General features: G+C 38.9%; 1 protein-coding gene across 2 annotated transcripts in view; it reads right to left on the bottom strand.

The window, feature by feature from the left end:
- The window catches only part of srrm4 (serine/arginine repetitive matrix 4), a 69,003-nt gene that overhangs the window by 26,582 nt on the left and 21,553 nt on the right, over positions 1-20,868 (bottom strand). For both annotated transcript variants that reach the window (XM_086206832.1, XM_086206833.1), the window contains exon 2: positions 280-420. In XM_086206832.1, the coding sequence (XP_086062958.1) occupies positions 280-420 (141 nt within the window). The remainder of the gene's footprint in view (positions 1-279; positions 421-20,868) is intronic.

The following is a 20,868-nucleotide window of genomic DNA, read 5'->3' as shown; positions in this document are numbered from 1 at the left end:
AGAACATAGAGATTGGCTCAGTTTTCTCACAAGGCCCAGAAGGAGGTTTTTATACACACACACACACACACACACACACACACACACACACACACACACACACACACACACACACACACACACTGTTTAAAGGTTTTATCATCAACTCTTCACTCCCCCAAAAATCTCATAAAAGTGATGTCATGTCTCTCTCATCTACAATCAAAAGCGCTTATGCTTAAAGCCCAGGAAATCTTGATGGTTTTCAAGCTCTTTGTTTAAGCATAAAGACCAACTCACCTCCTGACCCTGCGATGACTGTGGTGTTTGCGTACTTTTCCTCGGATGTAACCGTTGCTCTCTGCCGTATGCACTCTGGTGTCTGCATCCACTTCTTTCCTTTCATCAATCTTGAGTGACTGGCAGGCTGTTGTTTCTGAGCTGTGAGGAAAGAAACACTCAGTTTTCCCACTTTTCTTGATTTTTCTTGTTGTCCACTCAGTTAACGCCTCCATTGTACAATAGCGAGGCAGATTTAGCATGCTTGGTTAGCCTTATTCCCTCTGGTTGAATGGATATGTGTTTTATTCCCCTCCATTTCTCCCCGACAGCTATTCTTCGAGAAAATTGGAGGTCAGCCATTTACCATTCAAATCGAGAGGTCAATTGAAATGTAGTTATTTACATGCTTCAGTTGCCCTGACATTTTAGGAAATTGAGTTTTCTATCTCGTGCTAGGCAGATGCAGTCCAGAGAGATGCATGGTCATAAGACAAGTTCTCGTTGAATTATTTCCTCATTTCTGATAAACCAGAGCTTAGCTATAAACACACACAGATCAGCCACAACAACAACAACAACAACAACAACAACAACAACACCCGTCTTAAATTGTTTCGGGAGTACCCTTCCCTTCCATGCTGCCAAAACATATCTGGCCGATCTAGTTATCGTTTATATGAGGCTGTGGTAAGTCCTGTTAGTTGTGACCTCTGTGGATCAGACTAATTTTTCAAGCACGTCCCAGTGATATTCAATCAGGCTGAGATCTGGGATATTTGGGAGCCAATTTAGAAAACTTCTCAAATCATGAACAATTTTTGCAATGCATTTTTGCGTTTAGCAGCCAAGACATATCCTGCTGAAAGAGACCATTTCTATGAGGGAACACTGGTACCATGAATGTTTTGAATGAAAACAGGTTTAAGACTGTCTTCTGTGTTTTTTTTCTCCTTCTGTCCATATTTAAAAAAAAAAAATCTTTGTGAAAGCGTTCAGGTATAAATTGAACAGTACCACCAGAAATTATATAGGTAATGAGACACAACATAACCTTGTAAAATGAACACAACATTTTGGAGGAGAGGTTGAGTTCTACAAAACTGTAAAATGCAGTAGTAGTGGGAAACTCCTAGAAACTCACAGCACAAAACAACAACGGTATTTTGCACAAGATAACATGCTTTATACTGTCTTTCCAAAAAGATGTGAAACAAAACATACAGTAATACATCAGTCACGGCCTCATGGTCCATTTCTAGCTACCGATGTTTCCACCCATTGTTGATGCAGGTCCCAAGCAGGGGGCCAACAAAGCTACACAGCCCTAAACAGAGCCAGCATGAACATTTTTAGTAGACGGGGCACCGTAGTCTCGCTTCAGCAAACCGTCCCTCAAAATTATGTTTGGAGAGACGCCTGGATCAACCAGCTGTCATTCTGCTACCGATGAAGCAACAACAACAAAAAGAAGATAATCTATGTAGGTGGTGCTAAGCCCTGGAAGTGTACAAGCAAAGGAGCTCTTGCAAAATAACATTGGGGAGAGACTAGGTTCTATGCAGGACTCACCTACTTTGTGAGTGTAAGATGGAACAAGATAGAAAAAAATGCTTTGGTGGAACATTTACATGCAAGAACACCTATGTTTTGTTTGCTACTAGCTAGCTAGCTTGGAACTGGTTATCTTTTTGTTGCAAGTACAGCAGATCATAGAATATGGAAGGGGTAGAGAACACCGACTGAAACATTTGCTCAATGCCAAGCTTCCTGCCGAGTTGTTCCGCTAAACTAGACGAGTACTACAATTGATCTTTTCACAGGTTATCCTTCACTCCTCATGTACACCATGAGCTTTTGGCTCTCAAGGTCCCATAGCTTGTTCTCTGGTTGTCCTTCTTTGCACCAGTATTTGAAGGCACTAGTCCTTGCATAAAGGGAACATCGACTCGCTATTTTGGATATGCTCTGACACTGCCAGACGTCACAGTTCAGCCTTTCTCCACGTAATTCAGATCCTTGCTCCTTTGTCCTGCCTCCAGCACATTAACTTCCAGAAATGACACTTGCTCCCTGATCTAGAGCTCACTCTTTGACGGGAATCATTTTAATGAGGCATCAATGTTATTCATTTTACCTGGGTTTAATGTTGCTGCTGATCCTTAAACAGTATGAACACAGAGGTAAAATAAAAGGATAAGACAACCTCCAAACTAAAGCACTTTAAGCTTTTTCTTGTTTTTGCAATCCAATAATGCTGCCGTACATCAGGTGTTTATCAGTTCAACTGCTTCCACCTGAAACTCAGCTAAATCTCAATCAACAGCCAAATGCAGCTGCAGAACGAATGACTAAATAAACTGAATGATTAGATGTGAGCACACAGACTTAGCCCTGCTTATTATCCTCTGATTTAGTCACGGGAGATTTCAGTGTAATTACACATTCTCCTCTTCTTCAAGTGGCTCCCATTTGATTGTAATGAGTAGATAATCAGAGTCAGAGATTAGGCCGTCAACATCGCCTCTCTCTTTCCGCAGCGATGTGAATGCACGAGCTGTCATTCCCCACCTTCATTTTCCTCTGATTCCCAGCATAAAAAGAAGTGCCCTCGGCAGGAGGCTAATAATTTAAAACAGTAGACTGGGTGCTCTAACATGACTGAGTGTTTGAAGGGTGATAGGGGAGATAAAGACCGCCACCAGTCGATGATTAGTATGATCAAGGAAGCGGATGGGAACAGAATCTTTAAATATACTGGTGAATTCGCTCATGTTCTCAGTCTCTTGATAGAGAAATGTAACTTATATTGTTGATTGTTGTCTGATACTGCTTCATATTAAACAGTTTATTTACTTCTATGGACCAAATGTCGTTTCTGTGGATGGATGGATGGATGGATACCTTCCTGACTGGTTGCAGACCTTTGAATCGTTGCACACATCTAATGTGTTGTCTGATTTGTACGGTGAGTGATTCTGCGTTGCTCTGCAATTGATGGATACGATTTCTTGTTTACCCATCAGAGCCTTGCAGGTGAAATTTAAAGAGGTGACATGTTGCATTCATAATGTGATGTCAGACCAATCAGAATAACAGTTTTTTTCAGTGGTAAAATTCATGTCAGCTGCCTATCAAGTCGTAAAAAAACAAACACAGCAGGTTGGAGACACGAGCGATGAAACGGGGCCAATTAAATGTTTGGTTAATGTTTACTTTGTAATTAATTCAGATATTGATACATTTTGTGATCAGTTAATATGTAATATGGTATTAATATTGAATATTATTGTTTTCTAGGTCTGGTATAAAAGTTATTCATTAGCATTAAGCTCCTAATACATGTCCTTTGCTCTTCACTGTCATGGGAAATTTGGAAACTGTATTAATGTGTATGTACGTAATATCTTGCCTAAAAACTCTGAGCATTGAAATGCATGTACAAGTCCCGTGGACATATCAAAGTTGGAAGAGGGACTTCCCATCTTGGAAACTCCAACTTTCTAATGTCATATGCAACAAACTCCTTAAAAACTGGCTTCCTAAATGTAAAAGTAACCTTTTTTTTTCTTTATGTTGGTTGATAACATAATGTGAGATTAACCTTCAAAGATTGAAAAACACATCCGGAAGATCTGTCTGGATTTATTCCACAGTTGTTCTTAAAAAAAAAACATATAAATTATATAAAAATAAGTCCAAAGAAGCATCACACAAAACCCTGCATGGGAGAAAAATACTCTTAAGAACATTTCCTTATATTTCATTAATATGACATTCATATTATTTGTTCATTAACTGTTTTTTGATTCTACGACAGATATTCTACCCTGCACAGTGAGACGCTGGTAAAAACTCCTCCTTTAGCCATTGACCCTCCCTGCTTCTAGTAATTTATCTAACCTTAATTGTCCGCAGAGATCTGCGGCTGCTGAACCTGTTCGATTGAACAAAAGATATTGATCCTCCAGCCAGTGCTAATTCAAGCGGCTTACTTTCTGCAGAGGTCTGAACAATGTATATACACTTTACACAACACAGGAGAAACACATTTCAGCTGTTGAGCGCTTCACTCTGCATCTCTGATTAAAGCAGCAGAGTAGCCAAGCACTCTGGAGATCCAGTCGATGAGATATAAATGAGATTAATTAAACAGATGCGCGTTCGCTTGATCTCGTCCCTGAAATTTATGGCTGAAACTTCATACAGGAATCAAGCACCATGAGATATACAGGTATTGTGGGCTGTTTCTATCTGTCAAACCTGCTCAGGCACTGACAATCCTTTTGTAGTTCATCACCACTTGAAGGTAAATAAAGGGGCAATTCAATGCACCAAACATGCTTTTAAATGAATGCAAATACTGGGCGGATTAAGTGAGAGTTCTTGATGACGACAACAGTAATCCTATAAAATCCTGACTGGATTTATTTACCATAAAACAAGTAAAATGGAGTCATAGACTGGGATGAGCTCCTTTAAATTCCCCCTCAGGATTTGGCATGATGGGAGTTTCACTTGATTGAAACCATCTGTATAGAGCAGATACAGCTAATATGCCACTTGGTGACTTTTTGACCTCTCTCATTAAACACGTCATGTACACATTTGCAACGCTTCCTTGCTGCTAAGTAATGCTGTCATGGGGGGCTTAGGGAAGCGACCACGCTGTGACTAGCTTTTGTTTCAGTCTCCGTCACAGAGGGAACATCTCACTCCCCTGCATGTTATTTGATGCTGATGTTCCCTGTTACAATACCGTTGGTATTAAAAAGTGACAGAAGACGACAAAAACATGCCACAACATGGAAGCTTTGCTAACGACGAGGAAGTGACTCTTTCCTCTATTTGTGTGGATGGATCTGTAGATGTCTGACCCATAAAATATCATCATCTACTTTTGTTTAGATTCCTTATTATATATAATTTAACAGGGTCAGGATTATTGAGAATCTTTACATGCATTCTACTTCTTTTTCATTTTGGCACTCGTGTTGGTTTTCAGTCTGACCGTTATTAGGATTACACAAAATCAGGCTGAGACTTGCCAGTGCTGGGAGAGTGTATGTTAGCTACTTCATTTTATAGTCCAGATCTATTGAACACAGAGAAAAAAAGCAAACGTTTGGATGTCCTTGGTGGATGCGTGTAAGTTTTAAGCAGTCATTTTTAAATGGGGTTACACAAAAAACAACAACAACAAAAAGAAACAGATTTTCATGAAATTTGAGGGAAATGTGTTGCACCGGCTAGAGAAGAAAGTGTTTGATTTTTTGTCTGATTCTTAACAAAACATGGTCTCCAGTCTACCCTCTCCTCCTCCGTCTCTCGGTAAGGAATGTTAAAAATTCATCCATGACAGGAGAAATCTTGGCTATATTGCTCTTCAAGAGCAATTATAACTAACTGACAAATTGGGGGGGGGGGGTATTTATTTTGGTAATTGTGATATGATTCAACTCATCCATATCCTGTATTTATTAACATTTTTGTTACATACCATTGGTATAATTTTTGCTGAAACCTGTACCACACAAAGGTGTTTTGTTGGCTGGGGTATCTCTGCAGCATCACGTGCATCGTTTCTAATGGTATTTTGGCACACATTTTTCCTTGAATAAATATTGCACGTCCTGGGATTGGGATATTGCACAGAGACAATTTCAAAATAATGTTCAGTTCTTATTTACAATTTAATCCACATGATCTCAAAAACACACTCATCCCAAAAGTTAATCACTTCTTCCTTGTAATATTAGCTATCTTTGGTCTAAATTTAATTGGAATTTGTTTATTCTGCTTACAAACGGGAAAAAAACAAACAAAGCCAACATATGCTGGTGTTCAATATTGTCTCTTCATCTGTGATAATAACGGACATTTTTCAATTGTTCACTATGAACATTTGTAGTTTAGAGACACTTTCAAATGTGGTTCTTCGTTTGAAATGGTGTGTTGATAGATGTGATTACATAGTCTGGGGAATTTAAATTCTAATGCAAATTAATTGTATTCCTCAGATGGTTTCTGTTTGCACAGGATTGCAGTTGTTGTTCTGTGGCTTACTGACAGATGTACGATTGTCAGCGGAAAAAAACAACAAAAAGGAAAGAAAAGGCAGCACATTTACCCTTTTCATTTTTTCAAACCTACCACCTGCTGGTCTGTATTCAGGTACCATCAGCAGAGCCACAAATGGATCATCATAGTTTGTGTACAGTTTCCTTGTCCACACCCCATTTAAGATGTTAAACTGAGATAAACTGCTATTTGGCAAGAGCTGCTCAATTATCTGCCAGCTGTTTTACACAACAACAGCTCGTCGGAGGGCTCAAACTCACAAAATACACTGACATACAGGTGTACATGTAGGCAGCCATTAAGCTAACTCGCGTTACACACCTTGACTGTTTGCACAGAGATGTGTCAACAGCACAGCTCTGATTAACACAAATTGCACTCACAGCTGCCCCAATTACTTTCCGCAAGCTCTGTTTTCAGTTCGCTATTTCAAATCAAGTGTTTACTCAAAGACTGAGAAGCAGTTTTGCCTCGGCATTCTCTCGGGACCATTCAAGAGTGCCGCATGAATCTGCAGGGACACAACAAAACACTCAACCGCTCAACCTTTTCCTTCCAACCCATGTAGATACCCCGCTGTGACGCCCGAATGATATATTACACAATAGAGTAAAGACACGCTCATGGGATATTTATACCTTTTCTATTTATCGATTCTTGAAAGCACAAACAGACAATTGTACTCCCATATGTTTGGCTCTCTCCACATACATCATGTATCCACATCATTTTTGCCTCCAGAGTTCATTTGAATTATTCAATTAGTTTATGTCTTTAATTCCTCACATGCGCTCCATACACTCACATGGCATTATCCCACTACTCTTCACGCTTCATTTATACATGAACATACTCAGAAACGTCTACATAGGATAGGGACAAGGCTTGATTCTCAACTATTTTTTTTTTTTTTATAGGTTAAAATGAGATATTGCAGCAATTGTGACATGAAAGTTGTGACTCCAGAATGGATAAATGTTATGTTTCTTTCATGTAGTGATTATTTCAACCTCTACAATTGTTTAATCGAAAGGATTTTTAAAAGGCTGAAAATATGAGTACCCAGTATATCAAAAGATCAAGAAAATGCCAACAGTTATAAGAAGTACTTACAGCAAAAGTACAGAGGTTACGAAAGTCGTTGTCTTTCCAATCTCTTAAATCAGCGTGTTATGGAGGAAATCACTAATTTCATGCATTTCAGTTGTGTGATTCTGTGTGTAATCATGATTTGAGTGGTGTGTTAGAGGCTTTTTGCCCTGCACTAAAAAAACATTTTTGATCTTCCGTATGCAACTCTGAAATATAAACGCTTGTAAATTTTTCTGTCAGGGATTTCATTCTGAAGAAGATTTCCGCTTCAATATTGCAATCAATATTGCTCTACCATCATTATTTTGGTTACCATGGCAGCATCACGATTGCTCCATCTGGCTCAACGCTACGAGTAGATTCACACCAACTAGAGCAGGTGAATAACAAACAAGTTAGAGATTGTGTGGAAGGATCAATGAGTTCGCCCCTAAAGCAGGAAATCATCATCAGCCGACTGACAGATAATGTGTCACTTCAAATGACACATTTTCCTCCTTTCTAGAGGTCATGTGAATCGCACACAGGAATTAGAACACAATGTGTTGTAAAAACATTTATTCTAATCGAAAAGTTTTTTTCACTCTATACTTGATTCCAAACTGGATGGTTTTTAAATGCCAAATTGTCCCTAATCATAGTTAGATCTAAAATGGGAGGATAATGTCTTTTCATTATGTGTAAATATATCCTTCCATTTGGAGTTTTAACATTAGCAAACAAATTAACTGTGTGATGCATATTTTTAAGTCAAATTTAAATGAATCAACAAGAATGAGATTTATAGAACTGATTAACCCAATTTGTTTAAAAAAATAAAACAAGAACCAGGTTTATAATAAATCTTATTCATCTAAAATTTGTAATTATGGAGTTATGCAGCACAATTTAATCACAATTCATCAAACGTATGTACTTTTTAATTAATATGTATTTTGTATTATGTATTTAATGTATATATATATATATATATATATAATTTATTACCATATATATGTGTGTGTGTGAGTGTATATATATATATATATATATATATATATTTATATACTTACAAAGAGAGAGAGAGATTATTTATTAAGGAGAAACAGGGATTTATATAAATTTGTGGAAGTGGAAAGTGTGCAGAGCAGCAATTTTTCTCTCAGCAGTAACAGACTTTTTATGATCCCTGCCAGGGACAAAGCATTATCATTATTACAGGAGCGATGATAGTTGAGATAGTGACCTGGGAAACAGATGATGTAGCACCCCAATTAAAACCCAAACAGGGTGGCCCTAGTGCTCATTCCTTAAATTTACACTGAGGGATATTATTCAAGCTGGAGATTCGAGTCAAGAACACCCAAAGGACGCAAGCGACCAATTAACACCACACAAAGTAAATGAAATGCATCCCTCACAGAGCTAATCTTCAAGTCACTCAAAATCTGTTCAAAAGTTTCGATGCAGAGTGGCTCCACAGAGTGGCTGTGTGAAGTGTTAGTGAATAAATGTTTAGGGGTAATCATTCAGCTGAGGATTAACACAAACACAGACGTGTAATCAAGGACTCCCAATCAATTATAGACACAGCCACTTGATCAGAGAAGCTCCCTTCAGAAGATGAACAAAATGTCATAAGATGTCATATCTGAAACCTCAAGATGTGTTTGAATTTAAAATTAGCCCCTTAATGAGACTGTGGTCTCAAATATCTGATGGTTGAACACGTATGCAGCTTATTTGCATTGCTGCTCTTGCAGGAGGCAACCAGGGCATGTCCATGATGCTCCCTGGAGCTGGTCTGTTCTATTCTTATGAAATCACCTGATACATTCTCATTGGAGGGTTGTTTTTTTTGTTTTTTTTTGCCCCAAATGTAGTGCCATTCTCCCTGACAGAATAAAGTGCATGATGGGAAGTCAGAATGTCAGAAGTGAACATCAAAGATTTAATAGCTGTCCAAACCCAGTTTGGACTTATCAGTAACTCAGGCAATTTTCTTCCTTTGCTAGTTTGGTCCAAATATAACATCCAACTTTAGCAAAAAGCTGTGATAGTGCTTCAGGCTGTAATTGGGTAATGATTTAATGTGCTGCTCCAAGCCACAATGCAACATATCACTTTTCTGCAATTCTAGACAGTCTTTTTGAAATAAGAGGTGGAAGAACACAAAGCGACAGTTTCCTCTCAGCTGCGTCCCTCTCCCTGAAGCCAGAGCTCCACCACAGCTCCTCTCTGCTTCGGATGTTTTCTGAGTTATCATGTAAACTTTAGTTTAGAAGCTTAATATTTGTGATAATTTGATACTCGCAAAAAAAAAAAAAAAAAAAAGAATAAAGTTGCTTGAATATTCTGTCATGAATTAAAATGTCACTCAGAGAAACTGGAGCAAACATCTCCAATTTGAAGAGTCTAAACCAATACGATTGTTTTATAGGAAAAAAAAAATGATGTTGAGAAGTCCAAAACTACTGAATCTGTGTCAGCATTCAGGGTAGATTAAAAATACTGGATATGTTAATCCTGCCTAAATAATTGATTCATAATCACAGTGTGGTCGATCACAAAGTGGTTTCTTTTGGCTTGTTTTTATTTTACATTCATCTTTTTTACCTGCCTCATGAATTGCTACTATGTTTAAAAACAAAACAACCTGTTGAAACATGTATTAAATGGACTTTAACTCTGTTTGCCTGTCTTTGAGCAGGATTATGCAAATATACATATGTCCATGCAAAAACTACACGGCTAATTTTCACTCACCGTGGTGGAGAGAGGAAGAATACCGTTAAACTGGGGCCAGATATGTTGAACGTAAGAAAACATATATTTGTCTCTTCAAGATTGGCCTTGGCAGAGCACTTGGCTGATGCGTGATAATTTCACTCTGATTAATTTGAAGATGAAAGTTTGCTTTTACAACTCCAATCAGAAAGACAACTGGTATGAAATGAGCTGAACATCCTCACCTCAGTATCAGCCAATCAGCAATCGCACATCCTTTATCACTCCTGTGGGTAAGAAAGCCCCAAGCCAGAGTGACTTTGAAGACAAGTGAGGTTAGTTTATTCAATTATTGCGTCCTGATGATAAAATGGGAGCAACATAATGGCCTGATTAATTTCCTTATTATGGTGAGCACAAAGAGTAATTACAACCAAATCCAGCACTTGGTGAACCACACATCAATCAAATTAAAGCAGTCTCCACTTGGCAACAATCACTTTGGACAGAACAAATGAGTCTATTGCCTCAGACCTATGGCTCCGGCCAGGGAAGTGTTTACCTAGCAGTTGGAATTCCAAGCTAAGGTTACTCAGGAAGATTAGAATCTTCACAATATGCCAGAAATCTTAATAAAATTAAAGAATTGTGTATCTACAGGTCTCGAGGTGAGACAGGCATGCATCAAAAAATGATCACACTCCCTCTCTGCGACTGGCCGTTACTCCAACTGAGCTTGACACTCGCTTTATGTCATCAAATGCTGCATATTAAAGAATGAGTTCACGGTGAGGAAAATATAAAAAATACAATAACTGACAAATAATAATCATCAAATATAAGAACCTAAAGTTTTCATAAAAATATCAAAGTAGGGGGAGCCCGGGGTTGGTCGACTCACAGCTGCTTCCTGTTCCTTTGAAGTTCACATTAAAAGATCAGACATCCTTTCTAGTATTTGAAACCGAAGATACTGATTGTTGCTCATGGACACAGATTTCCCTTTTGTTTCTTAACAGCTTTCAAAATAACGCTTGTCAACTATGAGTAACTTTTATGATTGAACTACTTTTTATTTTTTGCCGTTTAAAAATCACGGTTGAGACATGAAATCTGGTTTAATAAGATGGTTAATTTTTTCGTATTGTAAATAAAAACTTGCTCTATCATGATTCATTCTTGAATTCAAATTTATCTTCGTGAAGATGGCATGAAAATCAATGAGCCAATATGGCCCCAGCAGGTTTACCCGTAGTAGACCGTTTCATAGCAGTAGGTGAAATGGTTCTTTTATGACATTGTGGACAATCACCGTTACAGGTGCCAAAACAAAATATCTTTGAAACATGTTTCAGTGGATACAATGAAAATATCACTAAATGATCCTCCCCAGACTGATTTTAAAGTGATTAAAAGCACCAACTGCACCTGTTTTGGCTAGTGAATCCTTGCCTAAATTAGGCTTCATTTGGTTTGAGAAAAGCTGCTTGATCCCGTATGCAGCTCTTTGTTTGCCTCGTGGAAGAAGAATGGAATCAAATTAGAGTGATATACACAAGACCTATGTGATAAAGTTCATAATAAGAATAGCTGCAAGCTGACAGGAGGAGAGAACCTGCTGGAGAGAAGGATAACAGATGTTAATATTTCAATAATGTCTTTCATTCCACAAGCAAAGTCTGTGATTCGAATTGAAAATACCACACCAACATTAGTACATGGCTTGTATGTGCCACGGCAGTCTGCGTGTTAACAATTTAACAGTGTGAGCTCATGTCAGAGTTCAGGAATCAGCAGCTGCCAGTGAACGGGAGGCTGAAGCCTGAGGCTCAGAATAAGATGGCACCCTTCCCTGTAAATGAGGCTTTATATTTTATTCCAGTAAGAAGCTGCTTTGGGCCTGGGAAGTGGGGCGAAGAGTATTCTGATGGGGAGCTGGGAGCCATGGCCAATGAAGTAATCAGCAGCAGTTCTGTTCTAACAAGAGAACAAAGGGGTTTGCACACGGTCATGAAGACTGTACCCTCGCGATAGAAACATGCGCAGAGAAATCTCTCCTGGCTCGTGATTAGCCTGCAACCTGATATGAATGCCAACACTGTGGTGCTGCCAGCATGATGCCGCTGCCCATCATCGTCACCATTATCACTGTCCTCACAGCTTTTGCCCCCTAAATCAACAAGAAACACTTTCAGAATTACTGCAGTGTCACATCTTCATTTGAACCCAGATTGTTCACATTTAAACTGGAAGTGTTTCTCCTCTTTCACACATCATAAACCTTATGTGTGCATCAATTACTTGTTTCCAAATCTAGTTAGAAGTGATTAGAGGTTTCTTTTTGTGAAGGCAGAGGGAGGAAAGCAGGCATAGTTGGCTTTAATTAGCAGCTTGTGAGGCCCACTTCCTCATTGCAATTCTTCCTGTGTGAAGGAGATTACTCAAGAGCCTTCTGCAGTTGCTAATGTATGTGGAGTGCACTGAGCAATAACCACTGCACACCCTGCGCTTAATTAGCACAAGTATGACACCACAGATGAATAGTGCCTCAGGAGGAAGCTGGTGAAGCCTCTGGATGATTGGCAGAAGGTTCTGTTCATGAAGAGTTTGGCCAAAGAAGAAGACAAAGAGAAAAGGTGGATCAGGAAATGGGCCTGCCAATCTGGAAGTCTTATTTTTTCCCCATGATTTTCACCACTCCAACAGCAGCTGACAGATGGTTTCAGGATCGGGAAACTTAGTTACTCAAATGTGAGTTTGTGAAAGAATATATATAAAGAGAGAGAGAGAGAGAGCGAGAGAGAGAGAGAGAGAAATAAACAAATGTTATCACAATTTACAGCACACCTCTCCCAATTAATTGAGAGTAAAAACTGCCATCTGGATCAAAATTAATCAGCCAATTAAACAGCCTTTTATTTATGAGCATTCTGGAAAAGAAAACCAACCAAAAACTGTGAATAACTTCATGCATGACATTGAAGCCAATTTAAATCTTGACAGGCCATCAGCCATAGCTCTGCACATTATAAGGACCTTCAGCGTTGCCTTTTCCTATTTCTGCCTCCAATTATCCACCATCACGTTTCACTGTAGTCTCGCTGTGGGAAACATTTCTAGCATAAACTTAATGGTTCTCCACACACACCTGTCTGGATGCAAACCAACTGGGACTCTAAACTTTGCTTTTCCAACCACCCCCCCATATATACACACACACACACACACACACACACACACACACACACACACACACACACACACACACACGTTGATGTCTGCTGCTTGGGTTCCACACTAATTTTTGTCAGTAAACATATCAGGTTTGCAGCCAGCCATGATAAGCAGAATAGAAACTCCTGACAAGATCTAGATATACGTGCTTACAAACAGCTCAACTGGTGCTTTAATCTCAACCTCCCATCTCGATTTCTTTTCTTTCAATTCATCAATCATGATGTGCTTTATTGTGCAAAATTACTGACAGAAACCTATCAGAATTGCGATTTTTGTTTGTCCATTTATTCATTTACGTATTTCTTTATTTGCCCTGTGATTCTTTCCTGTGCTCATATGAGCAGCTTGTGGAATCAGAGAGGAAGGGGGAAGCTAGCAAATGAACATCTGGATAATGTGTTTTCACTCATGCTTCTCTGTTCACTCCAATCATGTGCGCATTAAATGGCCTCTTGATCAGAAAATGGCCATAATTAATAATAAAAACACTGGGCTCCATGCATTTTAATGATATAATGTACCAACTGTAGAAACATTGTCTTCATCTACTTTTTAAACACTCTCTTTAAAACAATAATTCTACTCTCAAGTATGCCTTTTGAAACACGCTACTAATTTTGAATTACAAAGAATCTTCATGAGCTAAATAAACCTATTTGTTAGAATTTGAAGAGAAAAATATACCTTTGGGGTGAAGTCTCTCTTTAAACGAGGTAATATTTTTCGGCTTGAATCATTCAACACCAGCATTTTTTTTCCCTCTCACCTTTGCTCATTATATTTTTCTAATATGCACTCTGCTGTAGCAGGCTGGTTTTGGCCATGAAGATATGAACAGGTGAACTATCTCCATGATCTCCCCTCCTGTCATTATCTTTGACACCTAGCAGGTGGGCAGATGGAGGCTCAGCAACCAACAGATTCAGTAGACCTACCACCATTGTTGATTCTATAAATGTACCTGAGCTGGAAGCATCATTGTTTGCATCAGACTGCCAGGCTTGTTCAGTCTGACTATCTGTGTAGCTTTAACCTCCTGTCTTTCCAGTCTGTTTGAGTCTTGTCCAAGAAGCTGGGTTGCAGTTTTGTAGACTTTTATAGTCCCAAAGTACCCTTTCTCTGTGGTGTATCAAATCCTCCTCCCACATCTGCAGCTGCACCCTGTGGGCTGTTACATGGGCCATGGGTGTCATAACCTCAGTGTAATCTCTTCCTTTCTCCATCTCTCTCGGCTGTTTTTCAGGTTTCGCTCTGTCCTTTTGTCCTTTGTACTGCCTCTATCGCTATATCTCCCCTCATATCTCATTCCAGCTTCCGAGAAAAGCAAGTGTAGCAGTCTTTGCTTTGTCTCCACCATCAGCATGTCCATCATCCTAACGCTGACAGGGACTAATACCACCCTCTCGGCATGTATGGACTGCATATCTGCAGCTATGCAGGCTTAGGTCAAACACTGGCTTATGAATTTTGGCACAGAAATGGATTTACATTAACTATTCTGAAATAATCATCTGTCGAATGGAGCAGGGCAGGCAGTATGTGATGACTAGATAGCAATCAAGACACTCTTCCCCTTCCTACCTCCTCCCTCGATGCAATCAGTTTGATTGTAGACATGATCTTAGTGAGAGTGGTGATGTTAGCCTGTACAGAATAAGAACAACCTACTCAAAATTATTTCAATCAAATCTGGCATGACGGTGTAAATGCGAAGGCAGGAACCTAAATTTAACAGTGCTATGTTTCGCTACATTTAAGGTTTTTGGAAGGGCTTATCTTAGGGATCAGTATCAGATACAATTAATTCAAACCATCTCCACTCTTACACTTACTGTGTTTTGCCCACCTCAGCGTGCCGGTGTTGCTGCTCTCTTTTACAACAGCATTGAAAGATTAGACAGATAATTCAGATGGAAGATTTTTAATTAAAATTATCTCAAACATCTTGTGTTTGTGCTGCGTAAAAGATGACATAAGCAGAGTCAATACTGGATATTAATATTTAGTTTTTTTTAAAAAAGTACAAGTGTGGAACCTGCATTGTCCAGACACTGGCCTTCAACCAAAACTTTTAACATAAACAAATGTTTCACAAGAAATACGTTCATTTTAGTTAAGTATTATATTCCATTCTGGCAATTTTTTGTGTAATGTTTCCCTTTTGCGCTCTCTCACTCTGCACATAACATTCTACCAGTTTTTTTTTTTATTCCTTTGCTGAACTCTAAACTCAATAGAATGTTCCATGCAAGCACAAACTTTACTTGACAAATGGTCGTTTTAATCTTTTCTTAGAAGAACAACATTCCACACAGTTCTACACACGATCTCCCTGGATGGTGGCTAACTTGTTAGCGAGCATGGCTGGAGGTCACCTCTGCCCATGTTAGTACACATAATTATCATTTCCCTATGGATGAACCTTTGATCAATGAGAGAGAGACCTCCACACCTTCCTCAAAGTCAGATAATAAATTGGTTCATCTCACCTCACCTACTGCACCTATCATTTAGAGGGCTATCCGAAGGAGTCCATTAGCTTTTTATGGAAAGGAGGTTCATTCAATTTGCGGGCGACCCAATAAGACGGTCTGTATGGATGCACAGTGAGGGGCTCAAGGGCAAGTGAATTATTTCATTATCTTTAATGTGTGGGAAGACAAAAGCTGTCAAGGTCCTTAGGGGATTTATTGAACTACATAACCTTTATTCCTCAAAAGGAAACAAAGAGAGTAAACAGGTGGGAAGTGACAAATAGACTTACTTGTGATTTTTACAGCTGCCGTCAGATTTTTTTTTCATTTCTAATTGTAAATTTTCATTAGAAATGTTTTTCTGCTGCTGTTTTTCTTGCATAACAATCAACCGTTTTTATTGCTGTCCATGCTGCTACTGAAAGTCTTCATTTTCTCTTAGGTTTGGATCCTGATGTGTTGAAGACAACATTGTAATGGCCTTTAATTGAAAGAAGAAAAAAATCACAACCATGGCTTGAAATGATTGGCTTAATTAGAGAGTCTTCTTAAATTTGGCTTAAAACGTGTTAAGGGATAATCCCCCTCAAAGTCAAAGGTGGTGTTTAAAGGATTCACCAGGCCGTGACTGTGCACAGTGCGCTGTGCTAATAGTGAGGAGATGAAAAATGACATGCACATATGATTTTAAGTTATTGCCTATTAATTATAAGTTGTGAACTATGTTGGTACGAACACAAGCCATTTCGTGATTATAGAACTGATTTTACCCATCAGAAAATACATCGCAGCATTTCCTTGAACACCGTCCGTGTTGACATAAAGTCTGTAAAGTCAGAATATCATAGCCAAATCCTCAAACGTAGTCAGGAAATCTCATTCCCACTAAACTTGATTAAGGTAAATTAGCTTTTATGATGATATTGAAGATTTCTCTATGACTTTTTGGAGACTTCTAAGGGTAGGCGACTGTATCTTCAGATGTCATGTAACAAAATATATTTCCCTAAATATACAACTATTACTTTTATTGACATGGATGCAATATTCACTATTTATTGATCCATTTTTTGTTAATGTCATAGGTTTTCCCCCGTTGTTCCCAACTGCACATATAGTACCATGAGTTCCTTCAATCTAAAGTCAACAAGATTTCTATAATGGATTTTAAATGACTGCATAAAATAATCGTTATCGGAATTATTGAATTATTGGATAAAATGATCTCTGCAGCCAACAAAGATTATAATTCTCAGAAACCGACACTGTTTTTATCATCTTTGAAGCATAAACAGTATTGTTAGAAGCACCACACTACCATTGCGTTGTGAACAAACTACACATGACATCAACATGACTTCAACATGACTTCTGCTACAGCGTTTTATAGTTGTTTACTCACTCATGAGCAAGTGCCAGGTTTTAAGACACATAACACTTTGAAATTCACAAGTGCTGTATTTATGGACATGAACACAATTTGAAAAAATCTCTTGCTTATGTGAACCATAGTAACTAGGACGCATGGCTTCCCACCTGCTGACACAGTCATGAGTGTCTGTACAGATGCCCGACCATGCCAAATGTAACACAAGGTGAAAATAATGAATGCCTCTAACCAAAGAAGCATCTAAAATATACACAATTGCTTGGATTTAAAAAAAAAAAAAAATTTTCTCCCATTTCTAGTGCAATAAATCCTACGGTGAAAATACTGCAGATTGTATTGATGAAAAATGACAATGCACAGACATATTAGATTCTGATCTATTTTGAGAACTCTCTGAAAGGCATCGCTTTATGACATAGGTAAACAGTCATGATATGATGAAATTGCATATTTCATATGGTTTTCTGCTGTGCAGGACATATTGGGAAATAAGATATGTTCAAAAAGAATCCCTTCAGACAGTATATGTGGTGTCTGGCGCAAAGCCTGACTGCTGCTTCAAACATCATCAAAGTCCTGACAGCATTTTTTGTGTTTTTTTGTCTCCTTGCTAGCCAATGCAGCCATTCTCTGACAGTACTGGAGAGCCTGAGAGGCGTGTGTATAGATGTAAACTTGAATCTATTCCTTTTGTCATAAAAATGCTGTAAGCATATTTTCCTGGGAGGAAATAATGGCAATAGAAGGTGAAGTTAAAGTGACTCAGGAGTGGGGAGTCCACTTTGTGTTCTCCAGGGAAAATGAAGGAGGCAGAGTTCACTAGAGTGTGAGCTTGATCCTGCATTGTTGTGAGCAGAAGCAGATTATATATAGGGGAAAAGGGGGACGCCTGATGAATAGTGACTTCAGCCTTATTCTCTGGAGGCCATGACTATAGAGTATGCTGGGAACTGGCATGGAATTAATGAAAAACCCTGTCAACAAGTATAATGAAAAATTCTGGGCTGATATGGAATGATGTTTAAAATGTGTCACTGTGCCATAAGCAATGATCATACCTTTTGTGTGTGTGTGTGCGTGTGTGTGTGTGTTTGTGTGTGTGTGTGTGTGTGTGTGTGTGTGTGTGTGTGTGTGTGTGTGCATGTGTGTGTGTGCATGTGTGTGTGTGTCTGTTTATGGACATGTCGACACATGACCTAAAAACTATTTCTTGTTGCGTGAACCTGCTTTTCAAAAACTCATAATAACCGAACACGACATGTAAGAAATCATACACTAAAAATCAATGCGTTTATCAAGTTGATTTTTTTTTTTTTAGTCAAGTAAAGCCAAGTTCATCTATACAGCACATTTAATTTGACAAAAACAAACTCAATGTTCTTGAAAATAGAAGGTAAATGTCAGACACTCGATTGCAGACCTGAGGTTTTCCCGACTGTTAGTTCAAACCATCGACATGAAAAAGCAGACCTGGTCGTTTTGTGAATTTGATATATACACCATATTAGCATTGTCTTTAGTTCCAAATTGTTACAAAATTGAATAATTTAAAAGGTTTGAGGTTGAACTCGTATCCTCAGTGGATTTCTGTCATCTAAACTGTACAACATTTAATGTTTTCTCTCCAACATACCGAATTCCAGGCATAAGAATTTCACACACAATTAATATAGCTATCAATCTTTATAATTGCAAAACCGTATCACATCCTCAAGCAGTACTGGACCTGTGGGAATAGGAATAAGGCTTTAGGGCAGGATTACAGTTGATAGCACAGACAGGCGCTCATCCACCGTGATGACCTGAGGCTAAAGCATTACGCCGCTAACTGACTTCAGTCTGACGTTGCCTAACCTTAGCAGCAGTCAGTCAATCAGTCTGTCAGTCAGGCTGTAGGACTGTCCTCTTGGCGGGTTCATAAGAAAAGATAGGGTGTCTGTGAGATTATTCCTCCTTTCCCAGTAGCATATTAGCTCCTAATCTTTAACTTCTCCTGGCTCATTCTCAGCAGGATGAGGTGTCGTTGAGGGCAGCGACAGATGGAGAGAGGGATGGTGGAGGACTTTGCAGAAGAGGGAGTAAATATGTCAGTCACTCCAGGCGCTGAGAGATTTTTCCTCAAGAGTATGGAGGCAAAGTCAACAAGCTGAAAGCCTCTCTCGCTCTCTCTAAAGTCTCTACATCCAAAACATGTAGACCTATGACAACGCCTGAACACATGCCTGCTGGATATGAAGGAGTTTAAATAAAACGTTTCCTTATCATCACATGCACACAGGGGTTTTGATTCATGTGCACAACCTGTATTTCAAAAAGGTTTGCATATCAAAAGCATTTTTTCATCGTCTTAAAAAAACGATGCAAATATGCAGAAAATCAAGGACTCAGTCAGATAAGTGGATTAAAAATAGACTCCATTCTGCTGTTTGACTTTGACGTTGATGTCTCAGTGCATTAAGTTTGCCCTTTGGCCATCATGAGGGGGATTATGCCACCAGTCAGGATCTATTTGTTTACGCAAATCATCACTTGATAGCCCCCCCACCCCCAACCCCCCACCTTGGCAGAATATATCAACTGAGATGAGGGTGTCCTGCATTCAAATCATAGCTGGCAGCTTGATGTCCATCATATGATATAATGAACTTGGTTGTACTGCAAGAAACAAAATAATAGAAAAATATAGACAATGTGGGTTAATGTGGAAGTTGATTAGATTAGGCAGATGTGCTCTGCAACTCCACTCAACGAGGCTTCATAATTATTGCAAATATGGCAGGAATTCTTTTTATTCTAAAGCTTTGGATTATTTGCCAAAGAATCCCTTGCTGCATTGCGAGAAAAGAGAAATCAAAGAGCCAAACTTCTAGCACAACCTTAATAATTTAGCAGCCTTCTACAGAACTAGGAACTCATTTAGATGAGGACAAAAGGCAATCGTGCGTCGCCCTGGTCGGATCAAAGGCAAATCATTAATTCAGAGGCTCCCTTGTAGTCAGATCTGGTGTTTTATTGCGACTTATTCCTTAAACTGTCTTCACAGTCGCCAAAGACTGCTGAGACAAAGCAATTCTATTCCTCCTACAAGGGCACCACTAAACCCAAGTTTAAATTGAATGCCCCAAAATAACAGTTTAATTATGTGACTATCTGAGAGGCTTTCATGTTTTCAAATGAATCAGGGGGGCTGTGATAACTGATTCTTTCATCGATGCAAAAGTGATAGGAAGCCACGGAAATTAGCTCATATGCCAGAGACATTAATTATATTTCTTATAATTATGTAGAATATCCCCAGATCACCCCGATCCCTGCCAGATAAATTTAATTAGAGGATCAATTCAACTTCACATGCACTCTCCAAATCTTTATAAAGCGCTCCTTCGGACGTTAGGAGATGTCTTGGTTTTTAATATTTTACCGTCAGAAGACAAATCTCCAACACAGCAAGCACAAAGCTGCGTGGAATTATAGCTTTCAGCCTCTCCGTGTCTCCTGTTTAACTGAGTGATTTTATCGCAATCCAAATATGAATCAATAGGAGCATTTCACAGGCATACCGGCTCCAAATCACATGTTTGAATTATTCAGAGCAGTCCATTACACCTGATGACAGCCACTCAAAGCAAT

Source organism: Aulostomus chinensis, chromosome 6, assembly GCF_037954235.1.
Source record: "Aulostomus chinensis isolate RoL2024-O1b breed Wild chromosome 6, RoL_Achi_v1.0, whole genome shotgun sequence".
Lineage (NCBI taxonomy): Eukaryota > Metazoa > Chordata > Actinopteri > Syngnathiformes > Aulostomidae > Aulostomus > Aulostomus chinensis.
The sequence above is the reverse complement of the archived record's forward strand: the minus strand, read 5'-3'. Positions and strand labels throughout refer to the sequence as shown.